The 17,506-nt window shown below is 69.7% G+C and overlaps 3 protein-coding genes across 4 annotated transcripts; 2 read left to right on the forward strand and 1 right to left on the reverse strand.

Moving 5' to 3' along the window:
- The first annotated feature begins 167 nt into the window (after positions 1-167).
- Positions 168-8,442, forward strand: DQX1 (DEAQ-box RNA dependent ATPase 1). Its single transcript, XM_030006448.1, is given in 13 exon segments — positions 168-266; positions 951-1,254; positions 3,944-4,137; positions 4,442-4,817; positions 5,140-5,379; positions 5,696-5,795; positions 5,983-6,141; positions 6,365-6,556; positions 6,686-6,774; positions 6,777-6,813; positions 7,161-7,351; positions 7,437-7,627; positions 7,855-8,442. Coding segments are annotated over 12 exon segments (2,232 nt in total). The 5' UTR covers positions 168-266; positions 951-972; the 3' UTR covers positions 8,036-8,442.
- Positions 8,443-10,597: 2,155 nt separating this feature from the next.
- On the forward strand, positions 10,598-12,852 carry LOC115338031 (interleukin-12 subunit beta-like). Its single transcript, XM_030006441.1, has 6 exons — positions 10,598-10,694; positions 11,083-11,304; positions 11,603-11,711; positions 11,791-11,972; positions 12,096-12,246; positions 12,649-12,852. Exons 1-5 carry the CDS (start codon positions 10,625-10,627, stop codon positions 12,122-12,124), a joined length of 612 nt encoding a protein of 203 aa, XP_029862301.1. The 5' UTR covers positions 10,598-10,624; the 3' UTR covers positions 12,125-12,246; positions 12,649-12,852.
- Positions 12,853-13,961: 1,109 nt separating this feature from the next.
- Positions 13,962-15,611, reverse strand: LOC115338043 (alpha-internexin-like). 2 transcript variants are annotated; one of them, XM_030006466.2, is made up of 4 exons: positions 15,355-15,611; positions 14,920-15,288; positions 14,473-14,597; positions 13,962-14,405 (listed from the first exon to the last, which is right to left on the reverse strand). In XM_030006466.2, the coding sequence occupies exons 2-4, from the start codon at positions 15,124-15,126 to the stop codon at positions 14,354-14,356; spliced, it is 384 nt and encodes a 127-aa protein (XP_029862326.1). In that variant the 5' UTR covers positions 15,127-15,288; positions 15,355-15,611; the 3' UTR covers positions 13,962-14,353. The 2 variants fall into 2 exon arrangements, with proteins under 2 accessions (XP_029862326.1, XP_029862325.1); XM_030006465.2 differs by lacking the exons at positions 14,473-14,597; positions 15,355-15,611 and having other exon boundaries at positions 14,920-15,301.
- Positions 15,612-17,506: the final 1,895 nt, after the last annotated feature.

Raw genomic sequence — 17,506 nt, forward strand, 5'->3', positions numbered from 1 at the left:
GACTCGTCCCTCCGCCGCAGCGGCCCCGGGGCCCGGCAGGGGCGGGGGCAGCGGAGCGGGGCGGGGTGGGGCGGGGCGGGGCGGGGCCCGGCCGGTCGCCACGCAGGCAGGCAGGGCCGCGCCTAGCAACGGGCCGCGCGCCGGCGGGCGGGGAACGCCCCGCGGCGCTGATTGGCGGCCGCGGGCATGGCCACGTGACGGCGCCGCGGTCACCTGACGGTCTCCCGAGGCAGGGCCCGAGGTGGCGGCGGCCGCGGCGCGCGCAGGTGAGCGGCGACCGGGACGGGCCGGAACCGGAACCGGAACCGGAACCGGAGCCGCGGCTCGAGGGGCTGAGTCGGAGGGCCCTGTCCTGTCCTGTCCTGTCCCGTCCTGTCCTGTCCCGTCCCGTCCCGGTGCTCAGGTGCCCCGTCCCGTCTGGTCCGACCCGGCCCGGTGCCCCCCACGGCCCGGTACGGCCCGTGCCATTCGGGTCCGTCTGCCGGGACCGGCCCCGGGCCCTCCGCCCGCCTCCAAGTTGTCTGCCTTGTCCCACACCCTCTGTGCTCCAGCCCGGTCTCCCGTGCACAGCCCGGTCCGGTCTCCCGCACCTGGCTCGGTCCTGCCGTGCTCTCCCCGTGGCCCGGCCCGGCCCCCTCTGGCCCGGTCTGATCCCCCTGCCCGGCCCCCCCGGTCCCCCGCCGGTCCCCTGCCTGCCCCTGCTCCCCCACAGCCCAGCCCAGTCCCCTGCCTGTCCCTGCTCCCCACGCCCAGGCCGTGTCACCCCCTCTGCCTGTCCCTGCCCCTCTCTGCCCTCACCCTCCTACCTGTCCCCTGTGCCCCGCAGGCCCCCCCCCACCACAGCGGGACAGTATGGTGGGCCACACGGGGCTCCTTAGAGGGACACGGGTGAGGGTGGGTCAGCACCGGGCTCCCCCGGGTCCCGCTCCACCTCCTGCCTGCCCTTGCAGCACCGGTGCCAGCGTCCCCGCCATGGCCGGCTGTGGGGCCCCTGGCTCCCCGCCCCGGCAGAGCGGCCCTGGCTCCGCGCTGGAGGAGGAGGAGGAGGATGACGACCCAGCCCTGGGCTGCGACGGTGACCTGGAGGTGAACCCCTATGATGGGCTGCCCTTCTCCTCCCGCTACTATGAGCTTCTGCGGCAGCGCCGGGAGCTGCCCGTCTGGACCACCAAGTACAGCTTCATGGAGCACCTGGAAGGCAACAGCGGCATCGTCCTGGTGTCCGGGCCCCCCGGCACTGGCAAGAGCACCCAGGTGAGTGCAGGCGCTGCATCAGGGCAGCTGGGAGTGGCCAGCCCCGCTGGGGGCTGTGCATGGCTGGGCAGGGCCATGCTGCTGCCTGGGAGCCCGGCACAGGGCCGTGGTACTGGCCGCTCTGCCAATGGTCTCTCCTCATGCCTGCTGGACTCCCAGCTGAGTATCCCGTCCCTCCCACCCAAAACACCTGCGGCGCCGCTGTCAGCAGCAGTGGGGTCCTGCCCCAAGGCCGCTGCCTTCCCCGCGGGGCCTGCATGCAGATCCCGCTCCAGTGCAGGCAAGCCACAGCCCCTGTGGCAGGGGAGCCACCAGGCTCTTGCCCCTGACAGAGCAGAGCGGGCTGGCCCTGCGTGCTCCCCTCCCGCCAGCCCCCTTGCGCGGCATTACGACATGTTCACCATGTGCTGGCAGGCCCTAGGCCGTGGTGGAGTGGGGAGGTGGGAGCCGAGGTGGCTGCATGGCTGCAGGCAGGAGGGGAATGTGGTCCAGCAGCAGCTCCCTGACCCCACGGCAGCATCTGAGCTTGTGGTGGGGGTGGAGAGAGCGACAGGCCCCACAGGGCTTCGGCTCCACTGCGGTACTTAGGAGCGTGCCACCACGGTGAGCCTGGCGTGGGGCAGGGCTAGTGAGGAGGCAGGCAGTCGTGCGCCAGAATGTGCTGGGGCAGGCACTGAAGCCCCAGGCAAAGCCTCGGCACGAGCCGGGAAGTGCTGCCGCGGCGGTGCAGGGTGTCGGGCGGGCACGGGAGGCGGCACAGGGAGCGGGAAACGGCCCCTCCCCGGAGCTGGGCCCGGGCGCACGGGGCGGTGGCAAGCGTGGGCAGTCGGACTGGACGGTGGTGGGTCCGGGGTGCCAGGATCCTGCCCGCCCGCCCCAGGAGCTGGTCCCATCTGACAGCCCCTGGCGCGGCATGTGGAGATGTAGTCAGGCAGACTTTGACCAGGGAGGGATCACCTAGAAGCTGCGGGGGCAGCCTTGGCCTCCGCAGGGCTGGACGTGGGCTGGGTCGCCGCGTGGCAGCTGCTGGCCTCGGGCTATCAGGGTGTTGGCAGTGGGCTTGGGGCCGCTTGCCCAAACCACCTCCCTTGGGTGTGACCCCGCTGCGGCACAGGCCTGGGTTCAGCCCGCGGCACTGGCCAACGCACAGGGCGACAGACTTGGGGAATAAAGCACTTGTGCGGGCCCTGGCCTGGTCTGGCCCCAGCGCTGGGCTGCTTTTGGGTGCAGGCACCCTGCCTACAATCCCTGTGGGGCCCTGGGACCACTGTGCCCTGAGCAGACCAGGGGACGTGACTTGGTCCGTGTGGAGCATCCGATCCTGCATGTTGGTGCGCCAGCACCCCTCAAATGCGGTGTTTCCACCCACAGTGGCAAGAGCCAACGCACGAGCCAGGTCTCTTCACCATGTTGTGGCCGAGGGCTGTCTGTGCCCTCTGCCACCGCCCTCGTTGGTCTTTGCAGGCAGCAGGGCAGCAGAAGGGAGGGTGCAGAGCCATGCACGGAGACACGGCTGAGCGCAGCCAATCCATGGGGCAGTTGTGGGGCTGGGTGGAGGAACAGAGCAGGCTGCACGCCTGCCCATGGTCACTGCCAGGCGCATGTATGACCCCTGTGCTCCTGCCTGCCTGTGGGCTGGGCTGTCTGGAGGCAGCCCCTGGGCAGGACTCTGCCTGTCTGCGACCCCCGGTGCTGGGCAGACACGGGTGCAGGCACCTGCTCGTGGAGGGCACACGGCATGGGAGGAGTGAGCGAGGCGGGCAGATATGTCAGGAGCAGTTAAACAGCAGATTTCTGGTCCCCAGTGCCCAAGGGACAAGTGCACGGCCCCAGGACCATCCTGCACTGCTTGGCTGGGTGCTTGGGCAGCAGCTGCTCCCTGGCGCTTCCTTCCCCGTCTCTCACCGTGGGGTTTCCGGGGGTAGCGTGTGATCCCTCTGGCCCTGTGCGAGGATGCTTGAGGCCGTGCCCCAGACTTGCGTCTGTTGCAAGGTCTGGGTCTCATGGATCTAGCCGGTGACCACTGCTCTGTGCTGACCCTGAGCGGGGACCTGCCCAGCCTTCCCTGGAGAGGAGCAGGGGGTCAGTTAGAATAAAGCAGGATGGCTCCAGTCGGAAGGGACCTGCAGCCATCACCTAGTCCAACTGCCTCACCGCTCCAGGGCTGACCAAAAGTTAAAGCACATTATTAAGGGCATTGTCCAAATGTCTCTCAAGCCCTGGCAGGTGTGACCTGGAGGCACTGCTCTCTCTGAGCTGGCAGCTCTGGCGAAGGCAGCACAGCACGTACCGCGCCCCCCCCCCCCCCGCCCCATTTTTCCTGGGGAGGTGGAGAGGACTGTTGTCGCATGCCCATAATGCAAGAGCCGGGGCCGTGGTGTCCCATAGCAAGGCAGAAAGGTGTAGGCATGAGGAGATGAGGCTGTGGGGCTTGTGTCACAGGTTGCTGGGGCTCAGAAGTGATGGTACTGGGGAGGGAAGGTCCCGCCTGGGCTGTCGAGTGCTTCTGTATGGCCTCTGGCCTGGGAGGTCCTACAGCTGGATCTCTGGGGGCTGCTGTGGAGAGGGTCCCTCTGTCTTTCTGGGTGGGCACAGCGGGCACCACTCCGTGATGGGGAGGGGAACGTCTTGGCACTCCTGGCTGGGGCTGCACTGTCCCCAGCCTGTGACCGGCATTCTGGCCTTGCAGATCCCTCAGTGGTGCGCGGAGTACGCCCTGTCCCTGCAGTTCGCCCACGGCCTGGTGGCCTGCACCCAGCCATACAGCCTGGCCGCCCTCAGCCTCTCCTTGCGCGTGGCGGACGAGATGGACCTGAACCTGGGCCACGAGGTCGGCTACTGCGTCCCCCACGAGGACTGCTGCACCACCGAGACCATCCTCAGGTACGGGGACGGGGGGGCCCCACGGGCTGCCTGTGCCAGGAGCGCTGGTCGCACTGCGCTCTAATCCCACGGAGCTCCCTGGCTGCAGCATAATCTCTTAATCCAGCCTGGCCTCGTTGTGGGAGCGATGAAGTGGGTTGCTGGCTGCCTGGGCCCTCCCGGGGCTGTTGTGGGGGCTCCTGCCATTGGGGAGGGGGCGAGGCGTGCTCCCCAGGGCGGCATGTGGGGACGCTGGTGGGGGTCCAGCTTGCAGTGCCGGGGGTCCCCGCAGCCACCCCACATTGACGGGGCCGGTCCGCGGTAGGTACTGCTCGGATGAGATGCTACTGCGGGAGATGACATCGGACCCGCTGCTGCGGCAGTACGGTGTGGTGGTGCTGGACGAGGCACAGGAGCGGACGGTGCCCACCGATGTGCTGCTGGGGCTGCTGAAGGACGTGCTGCGCCAGCGTCCCGTGCTGAAGGTGGTGGTGGTGACCTCGCCGGCCATGGAGGAGCAGCTCCGCGCCTTCTGCGGGGACCCTCCCGTGGTGCGGGTGCCGGGGCCCGGGCCCCCTCCCCAGCTGCTCTACAGGGATCCGCCAGCCCGCAGCCGCATCGCAGCTGCCTGCCAGGCCGTGCTGGACATCCACCGGCGGCAGGAGCCCGGCCACGTCCTGCTCTTCCTGGCCAGCGAGCAGGTGGGCTGCAGGCACCCCACAGCTTGGCTCCTGGGGGATTCACTGCGCCGTGAGGCAGAGGGGGGACCGAGACAGGGGGAAGGTTTGGGGGATCCCTCTCAGCTGCGTGCAGAGAGCCCTGAGAACGCAGCGCCTGCTGGAGATTAAACTGCGGGAGCCGGGGCTCCTCTGCAGAGGGGCTGCGCACCATGCAGGGCCCGGGGTCTTTCCCCCCAGGGCACCAGGAGGCAGCTGCAGGGCACGGTGCACCATCCCGTTCTGGGGATGGGGCCTCTCCAGGTGTCAGCGGGCATTGCTCACATCCCTCCGTCCTTCCCCGCAGGAGATCGCCGAGTGCTGTGGGGCCATCCAGACCGAGGCCATGGCGCTGAACCCGGGGCTGGGCCCGCTGCTGGTCCTGCCCCTGCACCCCGGCGTGGGCCGCGCGGCGCAGAAGGTGTACGAGGTGCTGGAGGAGAGTGGCCGAGAAAGGCGGGTGATTGTCACCCACTGGCTCGCGGACTCATCCTTCTCTCTGGGGACTGTGCGCTTTGTCATCGACTCAGGGCTGGAGCTGCGCAACGTGAGTGTGCCGGCCCGCACCAGAGGTGCCGGGACAGGGAGCCAAGCGGTGGCAAGCGGGGGGCCTGGCTCTGCACTGGGGCAATGCTGGCAGCACGGGCTGAGGCGAGTCTGGGGAGGGAGCAGCGGGTGGTCTGTGTCGTCTGCTCAGCCCACCCAGGCCCTGCTGTGATGCCCCAGGCTGGGGGACGCTGTGCAGTACATAGGGTCTGTCCCAGGGAGGTGGCAGTGGTGGCACTGCACCGGCGGGATGGAGGGGCCTTGGGAGAAGGTGGGGGCTTGTCTGCGGGTGTTCCTTCTCATGGCCTCACCTGCAGGTCTACAACCCCCGCATCCGGGCAGAGTCCCAGGTGCTGCGGCCCATCAGCAAGAGCCAGGCGGAGTCGCGCATGCAGCGAGCCACAGGCAGCCCCCCAGGTGAGAGCCCCTGCCCGAGCATCCCCCCCGAATGTGCCTCCAGCGGGAGAGGGCTGTTGTCCCACCCTGCCGGGGCCCCGGGCAGCCCGTGGCCCAGCACGCTTCCTTGCCTGCCTGCCTGCACTTGCTGCCGTGACCCTGGGCTCCATCCCTCCCACTGTCGGGGCTCACGGCCCCTCTCCTGCAGGCACCTGCCTGCGCCTCTACTCGGAGGCCTTCTATGAGCAGCGCCTGCCCCCCAGCGCCGCGCCCCACGTCAGCGAGACCAGCCTCAGCCGCCTCGTGCTGCTGCTGAAGCGCCTGGACATCGCCGACATGGGCCAGTGCGACTTCCTCGACCGGCCAGGTAGTGCCCGCAGGGTTGCGGCGGGGCCGGGCATGGCATGGGGGGGCTGGGGCGGAGGGGCGCGACAGGGGCAGCCGTGCCGGAGGAGCTGGAGGTTGGCTGTGGCCGTGGCCGTCGCTGCAGCCCGGGTTGTCTCTGGAGAGGGCCTGGAGGGTCCCGCAGGTGCAGGAGGAGGATGGGCAGGGCTGCCTGGTCCTGGCAGCCGGCTGATGTCCTGCCCCAGCCCCCGAGTCGCTGATGCAAGCGCTGGAGGACCTGGACTACCTGGCCGCCCTGGACGATGATGGGAACCTGTCGGAGGTAGGGATCATCATGTCAGAGTTCCCCCTGGACCCCCAGCTAGCCAAGGCGCTCATCGCCTCCTGCGAGTTCGACTGCGTGGAGGAGATGGTCAGCCTGGCTGCCATGCTCACAGGTACCGTGCTGAGGGCCTTGGAGCCCACCCTGCTGCTGGCGCAGGGCACGGTGCAGCCCCCAGAGAGCCAGCACTGGCAGGGGTGGTGCTGGGGGGCATGTGGTGACCTTCCCTCTGCGCCATCCCCAGCTTCCCCCTGCTTTGTGCCCCCTTCCACGCACCTGGAGGAGGCCGTGACCATGCGCCGGCGGGCCCTGCTCCACCCGGACGGAGACCACTTTCACCCCTCATCAACATCTTCAACGCCTTCCAGCAGCGTGAGTGCCGGGCAGGGGCTCGACTGCTGGTGGGCTGCACGCTCCGGTGGTGTCCCACAGCTCCCTCACGTGTCCCCTGCTCCTTTCGGGAGCAAGCACTACAGCCACATTCGTGACCCCGTCCAGGTGCCCCACCTTGGCTGTGAGGGGGTCCCAGCCCCAGCCTGGGGGCTGTGCTTTCTGTGCGGTCCCTGTCCCCGCTGCGTTGAGGGGACCCAGTCTGTGGGAGCAGCAGTGCCTGGTTTCGTGGCCAGTGAGCCCCCAGCCCAGCCAGGCCACCCGCTTTGGCGCGGGGTCTCTGCTCACCCAGCCCTGTCCCTGCGGCGCTGACCCCGCTCTCCCTGCAGACAACGCGGACGATGGCTGGTGCCGCAAGCACGGGGTGAGCGGGGAGGCGTTGCGGCTGGCGGGCATCGTGCGGGCAGAGCTGCTGGAGGTGATGCAGCGCATTGAGCTGCCCATCTCACCCCCCGCCTTCGGCACCGACGCCAACGTGCTCAACATCCAGAGAGCGCTCATCTCCGGCTACTTCCTCAAGGTGGGCTGGGGGGGCCGTGAGGGGCCCGGCCATAGGGCAGGGGTCATGCCAGCCAGCCCCGCTCCCCTTCTGCTCCACTCCCCAGGTGGCCAGGGACATCGACGGCTCCGGCAACTACGTGATGCTGACGCACAAGCACGTGGCCCACCTGCCCCCCACCTGCTGCTACCTGCTGCGGCAGCCCCCCCAGCGCCTGCCCCCCTGGGTCCTCTACCACGAGTTCACCATCTCGCAGGACAACTGCCTCCGCGTCGTCTCGGAGATCCAGCCCCAAATGTGAGGACCTCTGGGACGGAGAGGGACGGGTCGTGCCTGGGCTGCGTCCGTGCGTGGCTCTGGAACTGGCACCAGCTTGGGAGCGCAGCGGAGCCCTGGGGCAATGCCTGGCCTGGGCCTCCTCTCCCATGGGCAGGTGGGGGACTGTCCCCTTTTGGGGGAGGGGAAGTTGCCCCAGGGAGGCCCCCGGGGCCGGCTGCCCCTCCTTGACCCCCCCATCCCCGCAGGCTGGTGGAGCTGGCACCCCAGTACTACCTGAGCAACCTGCCGCCCAGCGAGAGCCGCGACCTGCTGATGGAGCTGCGGGAGAAGGTGGTGGCCGTGGAGGACGTGCCGGCAGTGCCAGAGCCGCTGGGAGAGGCGGCCGGCAGGGAGGATGAGGAGAGGGAAGTCTGTGTGCTGCAGTGAGCTGGAGCCACCGGAGCCCCCACGTCGGGGCTGCTTGGGCTTGGCTGTGACCGCTGGGAACGGGAGAGCCCCCGGGAGGCTGCGCTGCTGTGGGGGCTGACCCGATCTCCAGGGAGGTGCAGGCACAGTCTGCCGCTACCACAGCTCTGCACCACAGTTGCGGTGCCAGGGGCCATGGGCCTGGCTCCTGGCGTCTCCCCTGGGGACAGAGCCCTGTTTGGGGGAGCACTGGCCCTGGGGGGTCGTGCAGGCCCTCCCTGCCTGGGCTCCTTCACCCCGTGTTTCCCCAGGGGCTGCCGTGGGGCTGGGGCCACCGGCCCTGCCTGTCCCATTCCCCCCACGCCCGGGGGGAGCAGTGCCGAGGGGCCGCTTGCGGGTCTCTCCTGTATAAAGTTTTGTGACCTTTGCTCCTGGCCTTGCGTCCGTGATTGCAGCCGAAGGAGGGCTCACGCCGCAGAAGGGTCTGGCGAGGGTGGGCTCCATCCCACTGTAGGCTCCATCCCACCCCGGGGTCCCGCCTGCAGTGGGGCAAGGGCTCCCCCCACCCCCTGCACCTCTGTGGGGCAGCTCTGTGTCCCGTCCCATCCCCAAGCCTCCCTTCTGCGGGGGGAGTTTCTGAACATGAGGCATCCCTGGTCTTGCTCACCTCCCCCCTCCGGTTCTGGGTAGCGTGCCGCTGCCCTGGTCATGCGGACGCGCCGAGGGGCAGCCCTGGCCTTTGCGCCGGGTCTTCCCCTCCGCTGTCGCATGCTCTTCCGCGGAAGCAAAGGGGAAGCTGCAGCCGGCGGGGGAGCAGGCGCCAGTCTGGATGTGCAGCCAGCTCGTGATCCCCCCAGGACGGGACAGGACATGGGTGCTCCCCTGGGATGAGGTGCTCCCCTCCCTCCCCATCCTCGGGGTCCCCCTTCTTGCCTTGGGGTCCCATCCAGCTTTCCAGCAAGTCTCACTTCTCTCAAGGCTCCCCAGCACCACAACCAAGGGCTGAGCTTCTGCCTGGGGGGGGGCCCAGGTTCCCAGTGTGGGTGCTGTGCTCCAGCCTCTGGGCACAGGGTTGCTCCATCCCAGTAGCTGACACCCCCCCCCCCCCCCCCCCCGTCTCCCTCCTTCCCTCTCCGCAGCCCACGCGTGGGGCCTCTGCTGTTCCCGGGAAGGGGCCCGGAGGCTCCTCTACCCTGTCCCGACCGCAGCGTCTTGCAGGTCGGGCGGAAAGGTAAGGGCTGGGCCTCCCCGCAGCCTCCTTGGAGCCCAAACTTCCCCTTCGCTTTCTAGGAACCCCAGAAAGTACGTGACCGGGTGCAACTCGCGCCTCCCCGGCCGGCGGCTGCCTGCCCCTGGGGTGGGGGGGCCGGGGTGGGCGCAGGGGCTGTGCCCTGCCGGGCTGAGCGGGGGCGGCAGTGCGGCGGAGCTGGGCTGGTGCTTGCGGTGATGGCAAAGGGGGGGCTGGTGGCGGTGGCTGCCTCTGCCCCCGCATCCCCGTCGCGGCACAGCATCCCACGGGACAAGCAGCCAGGGCAGCCGCGTAGCAGCCCTGGGAGGGGAGGGAAGGGGTGAGACAGCCCGTGCCTGGCTGGGTGCAGCACCCGAAGCCTCTGCAGGGACCTGCTCCTAGGGGACCCACCGCAGCCCAACCAGCCAGGGCCAGGCACCGCGCCTGCCCGTCTCTGGAACCCTGGGACGGGCGCTGCTGGACCTCGGTGGTCCCTTCCCCATGCCCCGCCCCCGGCTCCCCCCGCAGCAGGGGGCTGTGGGTGCTCCGTGTGGCACGCTGTGATGTGCCAACCCTCAGCCGGTCCTGGGGCTCAGGACCACTCTGCGGGAGCTGGGAGCGCCCAGGGCTCTGGCACCGTCCCAGGTGCCCAGTGCTGCCCCTTCACCCAGCCGTTCCCAGGAGGGGACCTGTCCTCGCCACCCCAGCGATGCCCATGGCTGGGGCAGGACAGCAGGTCCCCGGAGCCCCCTGGCCTGGAAAGTACCCGTGGTGACTCCCACTAAGGCTGGGGCTGGGTGGGTTGGGGGCTGAGCGTGGGTCCTAGCTCACAATTCCAGCCAGCGCAGCTTTTGCCTCTTCTGAGAACTGTGATGCTTCTGTGGTTTGGCTTCACCTTGGGGCAGTCCCACGGGGTCTTGGCTCAGTATATACCCAGCCACCCACCGGCCCCCAGCCCATGCTGAGCCCACTGGAGCAGCGCACACCACAGCGGTGAGGTAGGCACAGCACGGGAGCTGCCGGGGGGGGGGGGTGCTTGCACTGTGGCCCCGGGAGGGTTTGGGCACCAGGGAGCCCTGGGAAGGTGCTGCTCCAGGCGGGTACTGCAGCCCCCTGCCCAGGGGGGGCACCCGGCGGGGCCGCGGTGGAAAGGGTTGGGGTGTCACTTCGGCTGCCGGCCCGATGCAGGACTCCCCTGCCGCTGCACCGCTCCCCATCCTGCCTGACCCTGCTGCCGCCCCAGGACCAAGGGCTCTGCCTCGCTGGTCCTCCTGGCTGCATCCCAGCTCCGGCAGCTCCCCTTCTCCCGGGGTACGGCTGGCGTCCCTCCCTGGGACAGAGCTGCCCTTCCCCTTCCCCTACTGCTGCCCTTCCCCTCCCAGATGCTGGGACTGGTAGGGCTGTTGCTGTGCCTCACTCCTGCGGATGCCCTGACTGCCTTCCCCCCAAAGTGTGAGTCCTGCCCCACCTGGGCACAGGGGAGGCTCCCCGGGGGCTGGGGGGGGGTGCAGGACCCACACAGCAGCTGGAGGGAGCACCCATGTCCTACATCCCACTGATATGGGGTACCATGAACCTGGGTCGGGGCAGCTCTTCTGGTGGGGTGGGGATGTTAGAGGGTGGGCATGAGAGTGATGGGGGTGGGGGGGGGTGGATCTGGGGGGGGGGGGGGGCAGTGGTGGGGATGGACATGGGGTGGAGGGAGCGGGGGGGGGGACCGTGGGGAAGGATGGATGTGGTGTATCGGGACAAGGGGGCACCCAGCCCCATCATGGTGTGGGGGACGGGTTGCCCACACCACAGCCCATCTCTGACCCCAGCCTCTGCCTCTCATCTCCAGTTCAGGTGGGGAAACTGAATGGGGACGTGGTGGTGAAATGCAACACCTCGGAGCAGCGAGTGACCTGGACACAGAATGGGGAGCCAGAGCCCATGGCCGAATTTGTGGCCAAGGGACAGACTCTCACCATCCTCGGCTTGGACCTGCCGGCTGCCGGCAACTACAGCTGCTGGGCCGGCACCGTCCTGCTGGACACCACCTACGTGGTGGTCAGCGGCACCCGTATGTGGGGCTGGGTGCGAGAGGGCTGGCACGGCCCAGGGGGAGCCAGGGCTGAGGGACCAGGTGGATGGGGGTGACGGTCCAGGCAGGGGATGCAGGGAGTTGGGCAGGCTGGGGACCAGGTGATGCTCGTGCATCTGCAGATGTTCATGCCCAGCCCATGGGGACGCACCGGGCAGGGCTGTGCGGGGCTGGGGGGAGCCCAACCACGGGGGCAGCCTTGCCTGGGCCGTATGGGGAAGGGGCACCGCTCCCAGCCCTGTGCAGCCCCAGAGCTGTCGCCCCCTCGGCCCCCCAGGCGAGGAGGGGATGAACATCTCCTGCCAGGCTGAGTCCTATCACGGCTCCTTCCGCTGCTCCTGGAATGGCCCCCGCTCCGCCGTCTTCCGTGCCCGCCTCACACGCAGGTGGGTGCCCCAGGGACCCCCCCCGACCTGGGTCTGGCCCCCTGGTCACCGAGCCCTCATGCCTGCCTCCCCCCCACAGCGATGGCTCGTTGGGGAAGTGGGTGCCAGCAGCCGGCCGCCACGGCTGGTTCAGTGCCAGCTTCGCAGACCCCTCCTTCTGTCCCTTCGCCGAGGAGCTGCGCCCACTGCAGCTACAGCTGGAGGGGCTCTCGGACACCTCCTATCTCAACTTCTCCATCCAATTCTTCATCCGCGATATCGGTGAGCTCAGGCCGGTGGCAGTGGGGTCCGGGGAGCATCCTCGGGGCGCTGGAGGCTCTGTGGGAGTGCTTGGCCCCAGGGCCAGGCAGCACTGCCCTGTGCTGAGCCCTGCTCTGCCTGCAGTGCGGCCCAAAACCCACCGCAGAATCTGACCGTGCAGCAGTGGGGGGAGCAGCTCCACCTGTCCTGGGCCCCCCCAGCCTCCTGGCCGCTCCCCAAGTCCTACTTCACCCTGCTCTACCGGCTGCAGTACGAGCTCCCCAACGGTACCCAGGTAACTGCGGGATGCCCGTGCCCAGCCTGCCCCTGCACGTGCCGCTCTATGTCCTTGCTCTGCAGTGCCCAGCCTGGGCTCTTCCCTCCGCCCAGGTGTGCCATTGGGAACAGGGGACTTGCCGGGGGCTCAGCCCCTCCTCACTACGCTGCTTCTCTCCATGAATTGTCACTCCTGGCTGTCACCTCTGCTTCCACACCCCAGCACTGCCCATGCAAGGCAGCATCACTGCCCGGGTTGGGGAGGTGCTGGTGTCCCCCACTCCTGAGCCCCCAGTGCCGAGCCCTGCTCCTGCCCCTTCCCACCTTCCCCGCAGTCTTGCTTCCAGCAGCACCCGTGCCGGCTGTCCCCCACCCCGGTGCCAGGGTGTTCCCCAAGGCCGCGACCTGCCCTGCTTTGCAGGTTCACAGGTACGTGGAGGGTGTGGAGGAGATGCAGCTGCAGGACCGCATGCGGCGGGTGCGCATCAGCTGCCAGGACCCCTACGCCAACCGCGCCTGGAGCCCCTGGAGCGCCTGGAAGGATGTCGATGCAGCCCAGCAGCACCGGCTCCGAGCACGCTGACTCCATGCATGGACACCCCCTTCCCCCTTGCACCCATCTCCCACCCCGCCGCACCTCCGTGTGCACAGGGATGCCTAGGGCTGGGGGGCACCCCCCAGGTGTGGCAGCCATAGGCACCCAACACCGACCTTCCCATTCTCTTGTATGGTTTGGAAGAGGATTTTTACCTCTGTCAAAGAGCTGGGCTTGGCTTTACTACAACAAACCTTGGTTAGTCTTTGTGTGGGGCGGTGGGTGCTGGGGCCCCAGCTTCCGCAGGCTCCAGCTGGGCACACCGCAGGCAGGGGTCCTGGCTGCTCTGCCCTTCTGCTCCAGGTGCCCAGACCGGCTGCTGCCCCACAGGGGGTCACAGGCTTGTGCAAGGCCCCTGCTGCCCCACAACTCCCTGACGGGCCCCCGCTCCCTGCCGGCACTGGGCTGCCAGGCTCGGCCCGTGGGGTCCTTATGCACGGCTGATAATAGATGTGTCACACGTGCTTGTGCACACATGCTCCGGGACAGCCCAGCTCAGTGGCTGTACATGGCCCTGGCCCAGGTGGGGGCTCCCCACAGCCCTGCCCAACTGTCTGTCAGGGCACACGGGCACCCTGAACCCCCCTATGCCTCATCAACGCCCCCAGATCTGCTTCCTTTCTGGGGGCTGCAGTGGGGCAACATCCCCAGCCCCAGGGGCAGCACCCCAGCAGGGACGTGCTGCCATACACCAAGGGGGCACGCCCTGGGGGGGCAGCACCCCATCCCCACATTCTGGGGTGCAGGATCCCTGCCTGACCCCAGGAGCACCGGTTCTAGGGCAGGACATGGCCACGGTGGGGGGGGAGAGGGACCACGCCCCAGCACTGGGGAGGCTCAGCTCCCACTGGGGCACAAGCCCCTCCACCACATGTCCATGGTCGAGCCCCCACATTGTGCCCCACTCGGTATCCCCGTGGGGTTCCCAGCCTGGGGGCAAGGGGCTGCAGCCAGGTGGGAGGGAGCCAATGCCCGCCAGCCAGGCAGCCCCCACGGGAAAAGGCCCCAGCATCCAGGCTCCCAGGGAGCCACCCCGCGCCCCGGCTCTGCCGCAGACCCCGAGAGTGCAGCGGGGTGCCCCCGAGCAGGGCCCGGCCGGGGGACGCTGCCCCCCCCACCACAGATGGGCCGGCTCCGGGTAATGCCACGGGGCTTTATTGAGGTGCTTCTGCACGGGCCGGGGCCGGGACCCCAACCCCGCTGCTGCTCCAGAGAGGCTGGTGAGAGTGTGCAGCCCCGTGGGCGTTGCCCTCTTGGGGGGCCGGGGCCTCCCGGGGCGGGGGTCTGGGGAGCCCGGTAGCCGGGGGTCCCAGGAGTCCGGGGAGGTGGGGGGCATGGCACAGGGCGACAAGAAGGACCGGGGCTCCAGGAGTCCAGAGGGGTCCAGAGGGTCCGGGGGTCCCACGGCCTGGGCGTCCGGGGGCAGAGGTCCCGGGGCGCGGGCGAGCGGGGGCTCAGGGGACCCCGAGGCGCAGAAGTCGGGGGCCCGGGGGCCCGGGCGCGGGGTCCCGCAGCGGGGCCTGGGGTCCCGTCACGGCGGGGCCAGGCAGCCCAGGCGCAGCTCTTCGCCCTCCAGCATCTCCCTGCAAGAGACAGGCCCGGGCTGAGCCCCGCGCCCCGCCCGCCCCGCCCGCCCCCCGCCCCGCGTACCGGTACGCGGCGATCTCCGCCTCCAGCGCCATCCGCAGCCGCAGCAGCGCCGGGTACTCCCGCAGGCACCGGGCCATCTCCGCCTCCGCCTCCCCGATCTCCCGCTCCAGCTCCGCCACCCGCTCCTGCCGACCGGGCCGTCAGCACCGCCCGGGCCCCCCGGCCCGACCCCCGCCCCGCACGGACACCCCCCCTCCCCAGCCCCACCTGAAACCCACCCCCCTCCCCAGCCCTTCCCGTCCCCCGTCCCGCTGCCCCGCTTGTACCCCTCGCCCCCAGCCCCATGCTGACCCCCGCCCCCCGCCCCGGACCGCTGTGTCCAGCCCCCCCCGCCCCCCCCCCCCCCCCAGTGCCTGGGCTCCCCCACCCCAAACATCCGCCCCCCCTTCCCCACAACCCAGCCATCCGCCCCCTCCCAAACCACCCGGGACCCCCCCTTCCCCACACCTGGTACTTGGCGAGCTCCCCGCTGCGCCGGTCCCGCAGCCCCTCCAGCTGCCGGTGCAACGCGCCCACGGCCCCGCGCAACGCTTCCACCTCGGCAGCGCGGGCGCGCAGCAGCCTCCGGTACCCGGCAGCCTCGGCACGGGCACGGAGCACCGCCTCGCCTCCACCGCCCCACCGGTACCGGGGCCAGCCCTCGGCCGCGCTCATCCCGGCGGCTTCTGCGGCGGCGCCGCAGCGGTTCCACCCCCCCCTACACACACACACCCCGCCTCGGTAAAACGGGGCCGCGTCACGGAACCGCAGCCAATCCCGCCGATGAGGAACCGGCACCGGTTGCCCGCCTCCTCCCGGTAGCAACGGGGAGGGGGGCGGCAGGAGCCTGCCCCCCGCCAGCAGCCCTTTGGGCTTCCCTTTGGGCTGCGGGCGGGGGGGGGGGGGCAGGCTCCTGCCGCCCCCAGCACCAGGGACAGCGGTGGGGCAGGGGTCAAGGTCAAGTTTAGGGTCAGGGTCGTCGCTGTTGCTCCCCTCCCTTCCATCATCAACCCGGGACCCCGACCGGAGCTGGCCCAGGTGGGGGTCCCAGTGACCGGTCACAACATTGGCAGAGCCTGGGAGAGGCGGGGGGGGGGGCAACGTCCCATCCCAGCCAGTGTGGGGCTGAGGGCATTGGTCCCTGGGGGGGAGCAGGGCAGGGGAGGGGGTCCCCGGTCGAGGATGGGGACACTCAGCAGGTCACCAGGGAAAGGGGGGCAGGGGCAGACATTTGCTGGAGGAGGGGGGTTTCAGCCCCCAGCAGACCCCTCTGCCTCCCCACAAGTGTGTCACACCAGACTGAGGTTCAGTCTGACCCCGGGCAGCACAGGGGGTAGGTGAAGGGGGTCCTGGGAGCCAGAGACTGGGGGGGGGGCAGGCGCAAGGGCAGCCCCGCTCAGGGGGGGCTGGTGCGATCTTTCGACACGCAGGAGCACCCCGAGTTCATCACGGGGTGCTGCAGGGGCACGTCCAGGCCCAGGGCCGCAGGGAGCCGGCAAACCGGTGGGTGCAGGGCCCGGGAGCACCGGGGAGCCCAGCCGGCGGCATGGATGAGCCCAGTCCATCAGTCTGTCCCACTGCTGGGGGGGCTGGGGGCCACAGGGCCGGGTTCCTTGTCCAGCCCGGGGGCCGTGGCTGGAAGCCAGAGCTGGCAAACTCCGACCAGGGTAAGGCAAGTGTGTGCAGGTGGTGCAGATCCCGTGGCGGCAGACAGTGAGGGCTGGGGGGGCTCCCAGCACCGGGAATGGGGGAGTCCACCCCACGCCCCGCTCAGCCCACCCCAGGTGGGAAGGGGGCTGTGGCTGCCCCGGAGGGAGCAGGGCCTGGCCCCTCTCGCCGGACACTCCAGTCTTATGGGTGGGCCAGTCAAGTCCTGAACAGAGGACCACTCGATTATCTTTCCTCCGCAGTAGCGAGGGGGCCCTGGGGAGGGTGGGGGCTGGACTTGCAGAGGCCTGCAGGCTGCGGGGGCCCCAGCCCTGGGCTCCTCGGGGGGGGGGGGTTTGCCTGGGCAAGGGGCTGCCCGCAGCAGTGCTCCAGGCAGGGGTCGGCAGAGCTTTGAGTCCAACCACAGGGGCATGTCCGCCCACCTGGAGTTGTGGGGGTGGGCGCAAGTGGCGGGGGCGCGAGGGCTGGCGCCTCCGGCATGGAGGGGGTCTGCTGATAGGTGGGGCTCCTGGAATTGTGCGCCCCCTCCCTGCCACGGCGCGGAGGTTTCCGGCTCAGACCCGCGCGGGCTCTCTCATCGCTGCCACCTCCAACCAACACGTCCACAGCTCTCTGGTGTGACGTTCTCACGACCACAGAGGCGCACCCTGAGACGTACTTCTCCTTGTTGTCTGCTCGAGAGGGCCTCAGGCTGCAGGTTCTGCAGGGCGTAGAGGGAGGAGTTGTGCATGCAGAGCGGGTCCTGGGGCAGCGGCTGGCTCAGGCTCTTCTGGAAGGGCCTCCTGCTGCAGGTGCAGCATCAGGCGGTTGGCCTGCTGGCGCTCCGCCTCGCGCTCCTCCGCCGTCTGCCTCCTGCCAGCACACACGGCCCGCTCTCGGCACTGCGCCCTCTGCCTCGCGCTCTCTTGCAGCCCATCTGCTCGCGCGGCCCACTGTGTGCGGGGCGGTCGTCTTAGCGGGATGCCCAGCAGCCTGTCGCACCCCTTAGTCTCCTGTCTGTCCCGTGGCACCACGTGCGCACATGTCTAGAACAGGCCCGCACGGCCTCTGCCCTGGGGCAGCCTGTCGCCCTCTCTATGGCACCAATCTGTGTACCCTTCGCGGGCAGCTCCCTGCAGCCTGTCCTGCTTACTGGGGCACTCGGCTGGTGGGCCAGTGCAGCAACACCCCCCCCCCCCACGTCTCCTCGCAGGTCCCGTCCGCTCTCGGTACTTTCGTCAGTGGGCCAGGTGGGTCAATGCCCCCAGCTCTGCCCCACAGCCCCGTCCCTTTCTTGGCACCCCTGTGCACCGGTCTGGCAGGGCCCTGCAGCCTTGTCCTGCTGCCAGCACCACTGTATGCCGGTGTGGCACTGCCCCACAGCCTCCAACCCACAGCCCTGTCCCCT

This window comes from Aquila chrysaetos, unplaced genomic scaffold, assembly GCF_900496995.4.
Source record: "Aquila chrysaetos chrysaetos unplaced genomic scaffold, bAquChr1.4, whole genome shotgun sequence".
Taxonomy (NCBI): Eukaryota; Metazoa; Chordata; class Aves; order Accipitriformes; family Accipitridae; genus Aquila; species Aquila chrysaetos.